We start from the raw sequence: 17,763 nt of genomic DNA, 5'->3' as shown, positions 1-17,763 counted from the left end.
AGTAAAGTTCACCTATGTGTCTGCACTTGTGAAAAACTGATGCGGGGGGAATGTTTTCAAGAGATAGGCGCCTGTGTCTTTAAACACATATTTGTCACAAAGGAAGAAAACTTGAACAGCGAGGAGTGCGATCATGGGTACAGAAACAAGAGTTGTTCGAACCCTCCAAAAAACAAAGGTGTTTTCCTGCAGCTGACGTTATATCTATCTTATTAAGCTATCAGGACCTGCCAGTATACTTCTATGGTTAAATAGTAATTTACCAGCATTTGTTGGGTAGAAGTAGTAGTAGTAGTAGTAATAATAATAATAATAATAATAATAATAATAATAATAATAATAGAGTAATATAATAATAACAATAGCAATGATGATATTAATAATAATTATAATAATGATAATAATTTTATTATTAATATTATAATAATAGGCCTAATAATAATAATGATAATAATAATAAAAATAATATTAATAATAATAATGATAATACTACTACTACTACTACTACTACTAATAATAATAACAATGGTAATAAGGTAGTGCTATAAGAAGATTGCGTAAGACACTCACTGATAAGTGATTAGGAAAATACAGTTTCTAGGACATTCGAATCAATATTTAGGGCTTGAACATCTTGCTCTCACTGAAACAATAATAGGTAAAGAAGCAAAGGCTAGACGAAGAATATCTTGCAAAGAGAATTTTGAACAGTGCATGATGGGAAAATGCCATGATAATAATACTTTTTTTTACGAGCATCCAAGCAGAGAAATAAGTACCGAACCATGATGGTTGATGTCTATGTCAGATCTGGTACTTGACAAAGAAGGTTAAGGAAAGCTATGATGTTCCTGCAGCTGTTGTATGTAGCCAAACGATAAGTGAGAATGAAGTTGATATTCTTAAATCTTTTTCTTTCATATTTCGGCATCTGGGCTGAATAAGGCATATATATGGGAATCTAGCTTGGAAGGGAAACTCTCTTTCCAACTCCCCTTTCCACATACACCACAGACTTGTAACCTTTATCCTGGTATATAAATGGGACATTTTGAGAGAAATACTGAACGGATACTATTCTTTAAATATGTTATTTTTAAAAATGTAATGAATATACTGGAAATGAAAATGAAATGGAACACAAGTTGTTTTTCCCAAGTTTATTGACGCAGAGAAACTCAGCTAAAATTATTAAATTTTTCCTGAAAAAGTATCATTTAAGCATGACAGGTAAATATAGTTCAATCAGAGAAGGGATGGAGTTATAACCATTACAGTCAAGACATTTTTTAAAAATTTTCGTGCGGCAAAGTAGCTGATGATGTTACTGAAGTCCAATTCAATGCAGTTTATCTGACTCAATGTTCCCCTTAATCTAGCGCTGGATGACATTCTATGGGACTAAAAATGTTTCTGTAAATTTTTCTCTCATCCTCTCTCTCCCGGCAGAAACTTTGTGATGTCATCGCCGCCTTTAACGGTTGTGACATCAACCTGCCAACCTCTGTGGTCAATCTCATCATAGGGAGTACCAGAGAGTTGGTGAAGAGCCTTGAGGACATGAATGTGTGCGGCTCAAGCACGACATCAGGAAGTGAGTACACGGCACACTGTTCGCAGCTTAATAAGAGTTTTATAGTACTTGCAACACAAGAAGGTCATATAAGTGCTGAAGATTAGAGGTGTTACAAGAGAGTACTTAACAAATGCAAGAAAGAAAGAAGAGAGATCAGGATGACTGCTTTTTTAAAAGAAAGAAGGAGCAAACTGCACCAGAGCACCGGACAAGCACCTACATTTGCAGCTTAATCGCGCTTTTTGTTACTATTTCTGTTGTTGTTGTTGTAGCCATTGATGCTGGTGCTTCTGTTCTTGTTTAAAATCATGGATGTAGCTGATATAATGGCTAAGTTCTTTGTGTCTGCACTAAAAAGAAGTACGTTTGATTCCTGCGTCTGCAGGTTATTTCATCCAGTATCCCTGTATGTCTTCAGGGATGCTGAAACCCTCTCTACTCGAGTTGACCTTGGCTGGGTCGAAGCATCCCACCTCCCAAATGAACACATTTGCAACCAATCATTTATAAGCATTCATGCTGATTCTTTATGAGTCCAAAATTTCTTCGTATAATATCATGTTTCCTCTTGTACCAGTGTCAGAGAAAAGTTTACATATTATTTGATAATAAATAAGAACTATTTAAGGTCTTACTGAACTTTTTTTTTTCTTTTGTCCAGCAGACACCCGAACCGTGCGACAGGACTTGGGCTATTGCTACAATCTAGACTTTGCAGCAGTCATCAGGGAGTTAAACTCTTTACCAGATATTGTTACTGCAACAATGGACACTCGAGATGAGGCTTGCAGGTTAGTGGCGCAATTCTCAACTTTGTTTACATTTTCAAGCTTTGTTTTTAATCATTTGTACCAGCAAACCATCTTAAAAAACGAAGAAAAATTTATTTTTTTGTTCTTGTAGAGATTGTTTACTTTGGTGAATACACATAAACATTCATCTCTTATGGTATTACTCAGTTCAAAGTCCATTCTTTTCAGATTCATAAACACTAATACTCGTCCATAAGGTGAAAAACAGTCGATGTGCAAATGTGTTAGTTATAGTCACGTTTCTGTTGTGTGTATCTGAAGTTTTGGTATATTATGCAACTTACTGATGTGTGAATGGTGTATCTTTCTCTTTCTTTTTCATTTTTCTCTCTTGCTTAAAGTTTTATAAAACAAAGCTAAACGTGTTTTCCACGTTCTCATGTTGATCACATCATGTAGCCTACCTTTGTTAACTATCTTTGCCATGGTGAGCATTTCTATCTAAATATTATTGGGAAGAACTGTATCAGGCTGTTTTCACAGTAACTTAATAGATGAACATTATGATTAGTTACTTTTGCCTCTTACTTAAGAGCTAACAGTATCTGGAATTAATAGTAAAGACCCAGGTGTCATGCAATAATGTTTCCCTTAAACAAAACAGAGAAAGCAAAGGGAACATCTCCGTTTGCTGACCAGCTGATCAAATTTCTGCCTTGTCTACTAGACACACGTTTAGCTCAGTAAGATGACTCTACAACTATGGAAGCTATCCATAATTTTAGGAAGAAAATATCTATTTCATCAGACATACTGTTGTCACAGTTTAAATTGCAGATTCAGAAAAGGATCTTCAATTGCTTCCAGATATTGTTTTGACGGAAAATGACCTTAAGGAACTATTTTTGGAGATTAAAACAGAATGTATGGTAATATCTAAACAAAGAACACCCCAAAAAGCAACAAATCACATATAAATTTTATAATTTCATAAGCAAAAATGAACTGATTAAGTAAGTCTTAACACATATCCAGGTTATGTCATTACATCCTATGACAAATGTACCATAAAGATAAAGCAAATAATTGCAATAGCAACTGACAGTTTAGTTAGAATGAGGTCAATCTTGACATATAGAAATATCTCCATGACAACCAAAATAAAAGTTAAAAAAAGACTAAGTGTAAGCAGCCCTTCTATACAAATGTGAATGCTGGAACAACTACAAAACACAAGGAAATCAGAACTTGAAGCTACAGAAATGTGGTTTCATAGGAGACTGTAGAGAATATCATCGATAAAAAAAGAAATTCAATGGGATAGTACTGAAAGAAGCCCGAATGGGCAACTTTTAAAAATAATTAGGAAGAGACAGAAGCAGTTTTTTTAACACTTGAATCATCAAAAAGGCCTGCAACATCTCGTTCACACTGCAAAAATAGTAGACAAAAAAGGTAGGGCCAAGATAAAAAACAACTTACTTAGAGAACTTGATCAGATGGGAGATGGGGAACAACAAACACAATATCATCTGAGCTGAGAAATGAGTTGCAATCCAAGGTCACCAGTGTCTGTTTCAGACATCTTCTGGATGATAATGAAGACTACTTTCCTTTTCAAATGATAAAAGAAAAGAACAAAACAAAAGAAAACAGTGTAACTTGCATTAATGCATGTAAGCCATTTAGCTTCTAGAATGTCAATATCTATGCTTGTTTTACATCAAAAGGATATTCAGGGTGATGCAACTATCTCTTACCCAGCCAAACCAGCAGCTTTGATAGTCTATCCGTAATCTTCACTTGTAAAAGAAAAGTAGTATCTCTCTCCCTGTATCTTTGTGCATCACAGCAATCTTATCCGCTGTTTCCTGCTCCTGTGCACATAGCTGCAACCTCAACTGGACCGGCTCCCCCCTCCCCCCCAATGGAGACCCCAATTGTCACACGCTAGGTCAAGAAGTTCAAAAAGAAAAAGGGAGGGGCAGCTATACTTTCATTTCCCTACTTCACCTTTACCAAACTACTTACATTCACAGAAACAGCGATGAAATTGTGGCTCGGGCCAAGAAAGCATCCACGGACTGCAGCGACAGACTGCCTCCAGTGTTCAAGGATGCACTTGACATCCTCGTGGAGCACATTGTAGAAAGGAACTCAAAACTTTGTCTCGACCTGCACTATGAGGATCAGCAGTGTGACCTGGACAAGGTAACCTTTTGCTTTTCTAATGACCTTCCTTCTTGAACATTTGTCATTTTGGAGGTGGGATCCATAACTGAATGGTCTGGGCAGCAAAAATGAAAATTAAAAACAGGGGGGAAGGGAGGGGTCTGTCTGTGTCTATGATTTGTAAGACCAGACCTTTGATAGGCAGATGAGCTCATAAACTTAGCTACAGAACGTACACACTTTTGAGTTAAGATGATGTAGCAATGCCAGAGTGCATAATATGAATCCGAGTGATACCCCATCAGAAGGAGAGTTGTGCCTCCTAATGGTGGGACTGTTAACTTCATTTTTGCTCCTGCTCTTATTTGGACCTCGTAGACATGACCATACAAGTATTCTTCAAGCAAAATGAATGCCATGGTTACATTTGGATTAAAAACAGTGTTTTCTATTTCATTGAACTCAGTTTACTTTTTAACATGATTTTACTGCCTTTAGTGAGAAATGAAAAAGAAGTCATGTCCAAATTGTAGATTTACAATAATGCCTGTTAACACCAGGCAGCTATAGTCTGTTATAGAGTTTGCAAAATAACATGCCCACTAAATATTCTAGTGTTGATTCAATTGTTTGAAAACAGAGGATTTGAACATCAAGTGAATGTAACTGACCTGTTGTAAAACTGAGAAAGTAACTGATGCTAGATTTTAAAATGTTTGCAGTTAGAATGGCTTTGTTTTAAGTATTAAAATTATACACAAATTCATATAATTATGAAGAGCTCACAAATGATTAATGATTATTTCAGATTGACAAATGCTGGTCTGACTTTGACACAATTTGTCTATATGCTGCTCTTGCTGATGGCACACTGTGCAGGTACATAGAGAAACATGTTTAGTAATTTCTTAGTAAATCAATGGTATTGTAAAAAATCCTTTACTAATCTCTTCTGTTTTGTCATTAAATTTGAAAAAAAATCTCTTTCCCCTGTCTCATCTGTGCACAACTCATCAGTTTCGCAGGAATATGCAGTGTTGTAGCTATTGGGCTATTATTCAGATATTCCCAATTTCCGGACTGGTGAGCTGAGAAAATAGTGTCAAATTCCTTCCCTGTGGGAGACATTGCTATATTTGCCTCATTTTACTCATCCGGGCATTACTTCCTTCTTCTACCTCCTCTTCTAGCTTTGTTCTTTCCTCGTCCTCTTAAGAAAGCTCATTCAGTTGATATTCTTTAACATATTTATCACACATTGTTAATGCACCTGCCCTGGTCTTGACTGGACTGATACATGTGCATCTCACATTAAGATGCTCCTTTTTATGGGAGGAGCGACCCTCAAGGTTCATTTTCTATGTTTATTGCCCGAGATCAAATCTAAGTGCACAAGTTAGGCATAGAAAAATCGCTTGATATGAAGTCTTACTATTGCATAGCTACAGCGGTTGCTATAGAAACTGCTGCCATCTTGAAAATAAACAATGAATTTCAAATTCCTTAGGCTTTCTTATTTACTGACCAAATTTGGTGAGAGTATACCTGAACTGGGTCCCTAAAAGTGTAAAAGAAAAATTAAACGTGAGAATTTTCCCCATGTATTATATTATATAAACCTTTTCTAAATGTTTGTTGCACAAGCGCTTGCCAATGGAAAAGTGTTATTTTTTTTGTTGCAAATGTTTGTCTATTACATTGATAGAAGTCTTGCCATCTATGTTTCCTGAAAGTTTCAAGTCGAGGAAGGAGTAAGGGAAAAACTGCTAAAAAAATTACATTTATTGTGGAAATTTATTCTATTTTAACCCACCCTCATGTTTTCAAAGGCAATTTACGAGAGTAAAGACGTTCTCAATTGTCTCTTTGCTAGTTTTAGACAAAGAACTGGTTGATCTTTATAAATCAGCTCTCTCTCAACATCTCAATTTGCATACCTTGACTCAGAATCAGCCAAAGTGAGGGTTGCTCCTCCCGTTAACTGTTTAATGTATAGAATCAGAAGGAGTCCAAGTGGATAGAGGTATATAAATAATCCCACGTCCCACTAAATGTTTCTGCGACACTAATGTCAGCTGATGTTATCATAAAAGTTCACAAAAGAACATACACGCACCCATCCTCCACCCCCACACACACACTTCGCGCCTGTCTACACATATACCCATTCTCTCTCTCTCTCTCTCTCTCTCTCTCTCTCTCTCTCTCTCTCTCTCTCTCTCTCTCTCTCTCTCTTTCTCTCTCTCTCTCTCTCTTTCTCTCTCTCTCTCTCTCTCTCTCTCTCTCTCTCTCTCTCTCTCTCTCCCCCTCCTCTCTCTCTCTCCCCTCCTCTCTCTCTCTCTCTCTCGCTCTCTCTCTCTTTCCCTTTATCCTTTTCTTTCTTCCTCTCTCACACACACTCAGAATACAATGTGTATATATGTGTGTGCACACACACAAACGGATATTAATGAATATACATATGTATAAAGATAAGTCCCATAACGTACAATGATATTATTTCAAGAGTCTTTCCCGTTTAAACAGATAATCTTAATAATTATCACCACCTACAATTTTCAGACGCGCAAAGTTTGCTCTGGAGTGTACTTACCGCTTCACCCAAAACTGCAGCGGCAGTGATGGTGATAAGGCTTTTGTTGTGAGAAGGAATACAAAAGCACAGGTGAGGAGGATTGTGGGAAACAACTGTCCACTTCTCACAGCCTTCTTGTTTTGCAATGGTAAGTCGAGGACTAGGTTTTTTTTGAAGTAGTGGAATCGGTGATGCCCTTTTAAAGAATGAGAACAGCTGTGTGTATATTTTCATCTTCTCTTCCTCTCTTTTTCCCTTTCTTTCTTTCATTCATTCTTCTTTTTTCTTTCTTTGAGAGAGAAAGAGAGAGAGAGAGAAAGAGAGAGAGAAGTAGAGGAAGAGAGAGGGGAGAGGAAGAGAGAGGGGAGAGAGAGAGAGGGAGAGAGAGAGAGAGAGAGAGACAGAGAGAGAGAGTGAGAGAGAGAGAGAGAGAGAGAGAAAGAGAGAGAGAGAGAGAGAGTCTCACAACTTTTGTGTCTTTGCAAGGAATTTGATGACGAAACACTGCCGTTTGCCTAGGTGTATATATTCAAGGTGTCTGAAATAAGGGACCCCAAAAAAGGGCAATTACTTTGTCATCTTTGTAACAAATAAACTTCAACTAAGTGGACATCAAATTTTGTGCATTTGAAGAATGTTGTCTTACTTATTTGAGAAATATCACGTTATTTTAAAATTTCAAACAAAATTGAATAAAACAAAAACTTAACGTATAAAACCCCCAACCATAATGTAAACCTTTTTGTGCATTGGGAAACAATTCATTTACACCTGACATTGCCAAACAAAACTTAGGAAACACAGTGAGTATTTAAATCTTATCGTCATCATCACTGGCTTTCTCACACTGGGTCAGGATATAGGCCACCAACAGAGTACTTTCCACTCTTTCCTATTCTGGGCTAGCCTCTTCAATAACTTCCTTAGACACTAGTTTAAAAAAACATAAATTTAAATCATAATAAACTCTGGGTGTTTTGAAGAAGTTTGGGAAATAGAAGGGGCCTAGTTCCAGCAGAACACCACACATAAAGAGTGGCTTGTGCACTGTTGCATGAAAGGTTTCGAGAATGCTTTATAATAAGCAGAAATAGCTTCCAAATAAATGGTCACCTCATTCCTCTGACTTGAACCCTCACAGTTATTGCCTTTGAATTAAAACAATTTTTTTTAGGAAGACAAGATCTATGGACACAAACCACAAACAATTGACTAGTTGACACTTATTGTTGAACAGTACGCCCAAAGAATCGCCATGGAAATATTCTACAGGGTGAACAAAAATTCCCGTTGGTGTATTTGAGCTTGTAATGAAAGAATTGATCTACGCGTGAAAGCATACAATGTAATTTAGTATCCAACACTTTCCCAAAGTTTATTGAGCAATAAAAGTTTATAATAGATTTGTTATACTTGGACGCAATATACATAATTATGGTTGATTTTTAAAGAAGTTTTTGCATTATACTCAATTTTGGGTTGAATTTTGTTTTAAAAGACAAAAAACAAAAAAAACTTAAAACACTAATATTTCTTGATCACATAAGTTTGACTTTTTCATATCCCCAAATTTGATCTCACTTGAATTGAATTTTATTTGTTTGAAGTTTTGTTGAAAGTGATGTGAAGATGAGCGAGTTGCTTCCCCCTTTAATGGGTCCTTTTCCTAGACACCTGAAATTCAGCTATTATTATACCTATCTCATCGAAGTTTTATTCTGTCTGTCAGTCTGTCTGTCTGTCTGTCTGTCTGTCTGTCTATGTGCTACACACATTCTGCACTTTTAACGAAAAACCACATCCTGTGTTATTGTCCATAGGCGACGTCGACTCGGTCCACCCAGCATGCCAGCTTGAGGCTGACAGTACCGTTGCATGTGCGGAGGGAATAATCGATAACTACTGGTCAAGTGCCCCAATGTCAGAGAAGTGCCCGTAAGTTGGAAGTGGTTGTGGCAATATAAACATATAAGAATGGAAGAAAACGCTAGTGTTCGCAAAAGAAACTTTAGCAGCACGAAACCCCCCCCTCGTCAAACAATAAAAGATGCAGAAAAATTATTTCATCACCATCAACATCACTGTCAACGTCATCGTCATCATCATCATAGCTGTAAGCTCGAAGTTGAAAAAAAGACCAACAATTAATGGAGACTAGTAGTAGTAGTAATAGTAGTAGTAGTAGTAGTAGTAGTAGTAGTAGTAGTAGTAGTAGTAGTAGTAGTAGTAGTAGTAGCAGTAGTAGTAGGAGTGGTAGTAGGAGTGGTAGTAGTTATAATAGTTGTAGTAGTAGAAGTAGTAGGAATACTTGTAGTAGTAGTGGTATTAGTAGTAGTAGTAGTAGTAACAGCATACATCCACCTGTGGAACTGAAGCTTTAAATAGCTTTAAATGTCTTACAGGTAGGGAACTCTTCTCTGCCGGAATTTTTCTCAATGCCATAGAAGAAGCCATTATATAAGTCAACTCAATCCATAAAATTTCTTTCATCCCGTGGTAAATGCCAATCTCCTCAGCATTTGTCATCATCAGACCTAGATGTACAAAATGTTATAATTATTACAACTTTAGTAGTAGTAGTAGTAGTAGTAGTAATAGTTGTAGTAGCATCATGAGTACCATTTTAAAAATGTACACCGTTGTTTGGGAAAACGTGCGTGGATTTAAAAATATCACGGAAAAAGAGGGGTTGTTAGGGGGGGTTCTTACTAGAATACAAGCATCATCATCATCATCATCATCATCATCATCAATTACTGACATGATGATTTGTGTTTGGGACGGAGAAATATTTCATCTTTACTGAAATGAAAAGAAAGTTGAGAAGTAGTAGGTAATCCATTATTTAGCTGAAACTTAAGAAACAAATATAGAGGTTAGTTAAGAACAGTTTTTTAATCATTTTATTCTATAGGCTGTTCCATACATCATCATTTATTGCTACTTTTGCAGATTCAGTGGTTGGTGAGTGCACTAGTGTGGTTTGCTCCTTTTCATGTCAAAAATCCATTGTCCTTCTCTCTCTTCATTCTTTCTTATGTTTGTTACTCTCTCCTAACACCTCTAGTCTTGGGCGCTTATATGACTAAGTTGTGTTGCAAATGCCATAATATGTTACTAAATTAAACATACCCTTTCAGTGCTCTGAAAGCCAACGTAAACTGTGTAAAAACTGCTGTCACCGGTTGCGAAAAGGGCGCTGTTGACAAAGCATCATGGGCCAAGAGGATTCCAACGATCACCACCGGACTGTGTGGCATAGATGACTTCAAATTGAATGATGTCTGCACCTCGAGGGATAGATGTGATAACAGCTTAATGGTCTCATGTGTGGCTGGTCAACTGAATACTTGCGGGTATGTTTTTTTCAGTCCTCTGCCTCCTCAACCCCCAACCCTTCCTCTTCCTTCCCTATTTCCTCCTCCCAAAAACTGACAATGTATATATATATATATGTGTATATATATTTGTGTAATACATTGTCAGTTTTTTGGGCAACTGGAGTTGTTGAAAATTCTTAAATCCTGTTCATTTCCCTTTCTTTTGATGAAAAAAATACCCATCTACCTTGAATAGAAGTTGAGATATAAGCAATTGAAGGAGGCTAGGATTGTCTGTAGCTGAGGTAAAATTAACGAGAAAATGGCCGCCAAAATTTGGTGACTCCCAAAGCTTGTGAGTCCTTGAAAACTGCAAATATACTTTTTTGCGAGCCCTTGGAAACTTCAAATTTACATTCGCTCAAAGCTTATGTTGTTCTTTAACCAGGGTTGATAAAAATTGATATGTTGGCCCTATAGATATTATATATTATTTTAAGTTTTAAATTTCCTTCTCCTCCTTCTCCTTCCGACTAATAATGATTTTTAAAAAATCTCTTTTTCTCAGTGCTATCATCAATGCGACTGGATGTGTGGATAATTTGTTGAAGAAGGACAGATGCTACTGGGACTCGTTGCAGTCATGGTTAGTGATGCGGTTAATGGAACAGAAAGGTATTACAACAATGCTTACCTGCGGCCAACAGTTTACCATCCCGCGACCGCGACGATTTGACAACACATGCTTGAACAGCACCCTGCATACTATCCGGGAAGCTCTGCACTCCACACTGGGCACAGATGCCCAGGCACTCTACTCGACTTTGGAACAGGTAGGGCAAAGGTTCGGGTCTAAATAGAGTCTGAATTATTTTTTTTCCCTTTCTGTAATACTTTTGCTGACTCTTGAGTCCGGACAGGGGAACAGGTGACGGTCAGATCTTGAGATCTTTAAGTTTAGGTTTTAGTACAAGTTTCACGCCATTTGCAGCAAAAATAGGTCAAATTAGTGCCCAAGATAAGCTGTGTTACGAGAGAGTAATGTGCAAAGGAAGAATGAGGGGAGATAAGAACAATAGATGTTTGATAGGAAAAAAAGAGCAGACCACACCAGAACACAGGCCAAGCTTTTAGGACTATAGTAACCTTGAATGTATCAATGTTGATATACCAATGTGCATTATGTAATAATAATAAATGGATCTGTATTATAGCGCATATCTAGATCTATAACATGCTGTATACACTTAACAACTAATATCACCCCAGCAAACCCTAGAACAGTCAGAAAAATTATCGACTTTGAGGAAAGCATACAATGCAAGCAGCTGATTAAGTGCTTAAACACTATCAAAGTGACAAGATCTTTTGCCTTCTTTAAATGGGGAGGCCTACCCATTTCCTCTTGGGTAAAAGGAATATTCATGTAAATTGCCTTTGCCAAAGATACAAGAAGGACCCTGAACTTTTAACTTTTCGATATAGGCTAAGCCTGACAGTCTAACCAGTTGACCACTGATGTCATCCCCACAAAAGAAGAAAAAAACAACCCTGAAGATAAATTCACTTAAAATCGAGCCCTCCAAATAATTGTTTGTTAGCTATAAAAGTGATTCTACAGGAACTATAATAAAAGTAGCTCTAAGCTAGATTACCCATTACTTAGATGTACTTGTGATAAAATTATTGTTGTTGTTTTTTTTAAAAACCACTATCATCAGAACAATTAGTCAAACCAATTATGTTATCAGAACTACAGTCTTACTTTTGAAAACTGAGAGTAAATGAAAGCTGTAAACAGAGATTTTGCTGTAACCCCTTCTCATGTATTTTTTCCCCCCAAGTTCAAACTGTGTCTGGCAGTGGAGGTAAATGCTGTGGAGGCTGTTGCATCGAGACTTCTGTACGATACAATTTCCTTGATTACTCTTCCAGCAGGTTTGTCAAAGATTTAAGCATTTGGATTTTTTATTGTGGTACACACACACACACGCACACACACACACACACACACACACACACACACACACTCACACTCACACACATACACATGCACACGCACATATACATACACAAACACACTGACACATACACGCACTCGTACACACTCATACACACACATGTATATAGATAGATAGATAGACAGACAGACGGTTTGATGGATGGACGGACGAACAGACAGATGGATGGACTGAGAGACAGACTGACAGACAGACTGACAGACAGAAAGACAGACAGACAGACAGACAGACAGGCAGAAAGGCAGATAGATAATTCTTCAACGGCAGACACCTCTGTTCTTATGGTAGCAGTCTGTCTCTGTCTGTCTGTCTGTCTGTCTGTCTGTCTGTCTGTCTGTCTGTCTGTCTGTCTGTCTGTCTGTCTGTCTGTCCTCTCAACTTTAGAACTTAATACAGGATGACTTTTAATAGTATAATAATAGGGAAATGTTTTGTTGTGTTTCATGTACTTAGTCAAGTGTAGATGTATCATGTTTTCATGAAAGGCATCCTTGTGTCGAATGATATCCTATATGTCCATTAGTGCTGAAATACCAACAGCAGGTAGCTTTGGATATTGGCTTTTAGAAGAGGTATTTCGGTTTGTTTCTAAACCCTGGGCGGTCTATACGAGATACAGGGCACCCTGTGGTAAAACTATTTTGTCAAAGAAGTGTAATAATAATAACAATAATAAAGACAGCAACAACAACAGCAGCAATAATAATACTGATTAATAATAATAATGATAATAATAATAATAATAATAATAATAATAATAATAATTTAACAATAGTAATAATTGTTTAATATAGAGCATATTCATGCTCTACAGCATGCTCTATTCGCTTTACAACTGCAGCAGACCCTTGAACTCTCAAAACTATCCTCGGCTTCCCAGGAGGCAGACAGTGCATTATGTAGATTACACACACTCAAACACTGACAAAATCTTTTGCTGTCTTTCGCTGGGTACCCATGTCCACCTTGATGAGGTGAGGAACACTCACGTAAAGACACAACGTCGGGCCCCTGGCGTTTGAGAGTCAAAAAGTCTTCTGGTTGAGAGTCCAAAAATTTCCGTTTAATTGAATTACCTTTCCCAATTTGCTGGATTTTTATTTCAATACATGGTAATTTTTTTGTTTCAGGTGGCCCTTTCGTCTTTAATGAAAGCGGTGAGGATTTTTTTATATTTGTAGAATCTTATCAAGTGTCCTTGCTACTGTTAGTCTACTGTTTGTGCTCTTGTGAATTAATTTGTTCTGACTCAGCAAAGATTAACTTTGTTTTCAACAATATATTTCTAATGAAATGACCATTTTGCATAATATTAGAGTAGATACAGTCGTTATAAGTTTGCAAAAGCCTATGAAGAATTAGGTTGTTATAACACATGCAAACCAACAAAAATACAAAAAAACCTGGTCTTCATATTCTTAACTTTATAGATACACATCCAGAGAAGTGATCAACAATAGAAAGAAACCGACCAGATTTAAATCACAGAAATCAGCGGAAGCATTGATACCCGTATGATTAAAAACAGTGGCGGCAACAAAAGGAAAAGAACTGGACCCCTAAATACAACAGCACACAAGCATATTATAAACAGTCCAGCACACTACCCCTTCGAAAATAGCCCCACCAAATGAAAACCCCCTTTACTTATTATTTAGAAAAGACCATTGCTTAGCACACCAGTGACTTGTTAGATAACTCATCTAAACTGTTTTTACATATACCTGACTAACATAAGATGTGATTGAAATGCTGAATGGCAAATTAAGAAACAAAGATGATTGTCACAGCAATGTTATTTTAAAAAATCCTTTTTTATTTCTCGTCTGCACTATTTCCCTTGCTGCTTGGAAACTGCAGATGTCTTTGTTGGTGAGTAACATTGTTGTTGATTTTTTTTTTTTTTTAAAGATATTATTCATAAATGAACCTTAATCTTTAATTTCAAAGTGATCAGTATTTATCTGTCCACATCAGGATGTGAGGATCGACTTATTTTTTTACATGATAATAAATAACATTTAAAAATGAATGTTAAATTTTGTCTCCCACCCTGCCTTCCTCAATGTTGTAAGAGAAAGTTCCAGAGAGATGGAGTTAAATTAGTGCTTTTTTAACCTCCCCTACCAGGTGCTCTCATAAGATTTATTATTCTCTCGTGCATTATTCCCTGAAACAAGCCAAGAAAAAAAAACACCAAGACAAACAAACACTAATTTCATATTTGCTCAAGCCGTTCTCCGACTAGCAACAATACTGAAAAACGATTATATAGATTGAAGCTTTGATTTACTACACATTCGTACCTATCTGCCCTTTTAACATGAAGGTTGGTATTTATTGGATGCTTGGCTATTGTAGTGCTTTCTTTTTCTTATTTCTAGTAACAACATGGATTGCTAGATCCACCCAATTTGACCTTTTATGTTTCACCATTTCACAAAAGATACTTTTATAGTATGTGATATTAAAACAAATTAGATGCGCGTATAAAATAATTTAAAAATCTATGTTTATTGCTTACCTTTTGCTCTCCTGTGTTCAGATACGGAGAACTGCGCTTACACTGAGGCTATAGCATGCATTGAGTATGAGCTTGCAAGTATCTTGACTGTGAAGTTGGCCACTCCGAAAGAAAAGGACATGCTGTGCAAGTGAGTTCACACAATTGCATGCGCTCGCTCACTCCCAAACACCCAAAGACACACACACTCACCCACACACACACACACACACACACACACACACACACACACACACATGCACATGCACACACACACACACTTATACACATGTGCAAACACATGTATACACACACATACGCAATTTATAAACAACAGACTCCTGAGAGCTATAGTACTGATAGGCCTTTGTATTTTTCTCGAATATTATAAAAGCAAGTGACTCCAAAGTGGATGTGACCATAACTCATCTTACAGTTTTGCCTATAAAGCATAAGAAGATTAGGCACTGTTTTTCTTTTTTGAAGGGTTTCGTTGTTTGTTGACCAATTAAAGTACAAAGGATTGAAAAACAAAATAATACTGGGTGTCTGAAAAAGAGGACCCATTCAAAGGCCAATATATTGGCCATTTTTGGACCAATTTTCAACACCAGTTGGTACAAATAAGATTCAACGAGTGGGACGTCAGATTTGTCAATGCAAAGAAAACCAATTCAGTTGCTCATGAAATATCAAATTTTAACCGATTTTACCGAAACTGAGTGAAATGCAACATGTAATAACTTCTTTAAAAATTCAACCACGATGTGTATAGGCCCTATCTGTGCATTGAAGAACAAATTAATTTATTATTTATATTGCCAAATAACTTCAGGGAAAGTGTTGGCTATTTAAACTAAATACTCCAAATGTTGACCTTTTCTACCCAGACTAGCTCAAATATGCCACTAGCATAATATTTGAATTACCATGAGGCATGTTTCTGGGTCGACGTGTGAGGTAGAGTTGGGTCAGGCTTGCTAATAAGCGTCTGTGAGAAAAAACAGTTCTCTGGTATTACTCACAAACGAACCGGCGGGTAACAAGCTCTCTGCTTGTGAAGATTCATTCGCTACTCACTACACTTCGGATGCAGAAACAACAGTTCATTTAGCAAGCGAACAAGAAGATGGGTGGACGAAGAGACTCCATGCTTTCGATCGTGCAGATGGATGGATGGAGGCACTCCTTCAATTGCATACTACTTACACCCCATACCCACACACCGCCGCACCCCTACCCCCATATATCTATAGAAAATAATAATTTCACTCTCCTGCCCCACATTGTAGCTAGGTGTTCATGGCGGAAACTTGGAAACTTCTCTACTTGCCCCCCCCCCCCCCCCCCCCCCCTCTCTCTCCCTCTCTCTCTCTCTCTCTCTCTCTCTCTCTCTCTCTCTCCCCCCACCCCCCCAAAAAAGGCCTTGGGAATTCTGTAAACTTCGCCTTCCCGATAATTGGAATGTACAGCGTGACCACATACAAGGTGAAAGGTTACACACACAGATCTAGTACTACATCACCAGCCTCTCTCACTCCTTGTGGCACCTCTAGTTGCTTGAAACACTACGCCCAATTCACAAACAATAGACGATGGGTCTAACCTCGTCGAGTATCTCGTCTGCTAGAGTTCGTCCATTCGCCCGCCCGCTCAGTGAATAAAATTGTGGAGCGGACCCAAAAAATGAACTGACTTGAGGCTTGAGATCCGCAGTCCGCTCACTGAGAGAGTAAAATTGTGAAGCAGACCCAAAAAATTGTCTTGAGGCTCGCAGTCCGCTCGCTTGGCTGTCTGTTACCCGCTCCCTCAGACTTTTGAGTCCAACATCAATTCGAAAACGAATTTCAGGCAATGACAATTTTAAATTTTGTGGACTGTGTGTTGGATTCATAAATCAACTTCCCATCAATAAATGATGCAGATGCAATATGCTGTGTGAGTTTAGGTGAGGGAAACCAGATTCGACCTACTAAAAACTTCTGTCGTTGTAGACTAGATCTACGGCAGATTACGGCACTGCGGCGAGGTCCAGGGCAAGACCAGTCTCTGTGGCGTTTTTATTATACGAATTTACCCACTTCCCTTTCTCGATTTTGAACTTCTGTTACCCATAACAGCAAGCACAGTAACATATATGTGTACACAAACCTTTTATGAATTCGGATGCACATCCAATAATTTCATTTTCTTCGGCCATTCTTCGTACCCAGGTCTCTTCGACAGGAGGAGACAGGACTCGGGCCAAGTTTCAACACGGTTTTCGGTGTTTTGTTGACGTTAGCAGCCTGCTTTTGTAACCAATCTTCTATGAACAGACAATCTGGCTTGTGCCACCCAGGGGCTGAAGTGTGGTTTAAAAGTAGCTTTATTCCTTCCAGTCGGTGTTTACACTAGTTTTTGAACAGTTACACGGATAAAAACAATATAAAAATCGGAAATTCCGATCGTCAGGGATACACACACAAGACAGCCATGTTTGAACTGGAGGAAATGGACAGGAGTTGTCACGTGCTCAATCTTAGCCAAACACAGCGGTTGTTACAATCGTCTCCATGACGATTTAAACTTAAGCCAATGAGAAGTCTACTTGTATAGTAGTTTATGAACGCCAAGCAGAAGCACTAAACAACACGCCAAGAGGCCAAATAATAATAATAATATTTACTTTTTTTAAACGTGTCTCTCTGCGCATAAAATAGTTTCACCTAATCGTATTATTAATTTAAACAAACTTGCATAAAATTTAAGACTGCTCAGTCTCCCATTTTTTATAAAGTACATGAAACTTACCAAACATCTGGACATCTTCGTACCATCTTCTTGCGCGCACCACAAAAAAAT

At 37.6% G+C, this 17,763-nt stretch overlaps 1 protein-coding gene across 1 annotated transcript in view; it reads left to right on the top strand.

Annotated features, from left to right (window-relative positions):
- LOC101851458 overlaps positions 1 to 17,763 on the top strand; it is an 88,710-nt gene that overhangs the window by 18,372 nt on the left and 52,575 nt on the right. The window contains exons 10-21 of the mRNA XM_005089614.3: positions 1,450 to 1,594; positions 2,238 to 2,367; positions 4,368 to 4,539; positions 5,309 to 5,379; positions 7,063 to 7,223; positions 8,896 to 9,010; positions 10,216 to 10,431; positions 10,964 to 11,228; positions 12,240 to 12,333; positions 13,547 to 13,573; positions 14,277 to 14,288; positions 14,962 to 15,070. Of these exons, the coding sequence (XP_005089671.3) occupies positions 1,450 to 1,594; positions 2,238 to 2,367; positions 4,368 to 4,539; positions 5,309 to 5,379; positions 7,063 to 7,223; positions 8,896 to 9,010; positions 10,216 to 10,431; positions 10,964 to 11,228; positions 12,240 to 12,333; positions 13,547 to 13,573; positions 14,277 to 14,288; positions 14,962 to 15,070 (1,517 nt within the window). The remainder of the gene's footprint in view (positions 1 to 1,449; positions 1,595 to 2,237; positions 2,368 to 4,367; positions 4,540 to 5,308; positions 5,380 to 7,062; positions 7,224 to 8,895; positions 9,011 to 10,215; positions 10,432 to 10,963; positions 11,229 to 12,239; positions 12,334 to 13,546; positions 13,574 to 14,276; positions 14,289 to 14,961; positions 15,071 to 17,763) is intronic.

This window comes from Aplysia californica, unplaced genomic scaffold (assembly GCF_000002075.1).
Source record: "Aplysia californica isolate F4 #8 unplaced genomic scaffold, AplCal3.0 scaffold00007, whole genome shotgun sequence".
Taxonomy (NCBI): Eukaryota; Metazoa; Mollusca; class Gastropoda; order Aplysiida; family Aplysiidae; genus Aplysia; species Aplysia californica.
Note: the sequence above shows the minus strand (reverse complement) of the source record. Positions and strands in the feature narration are given on the sequence as shown.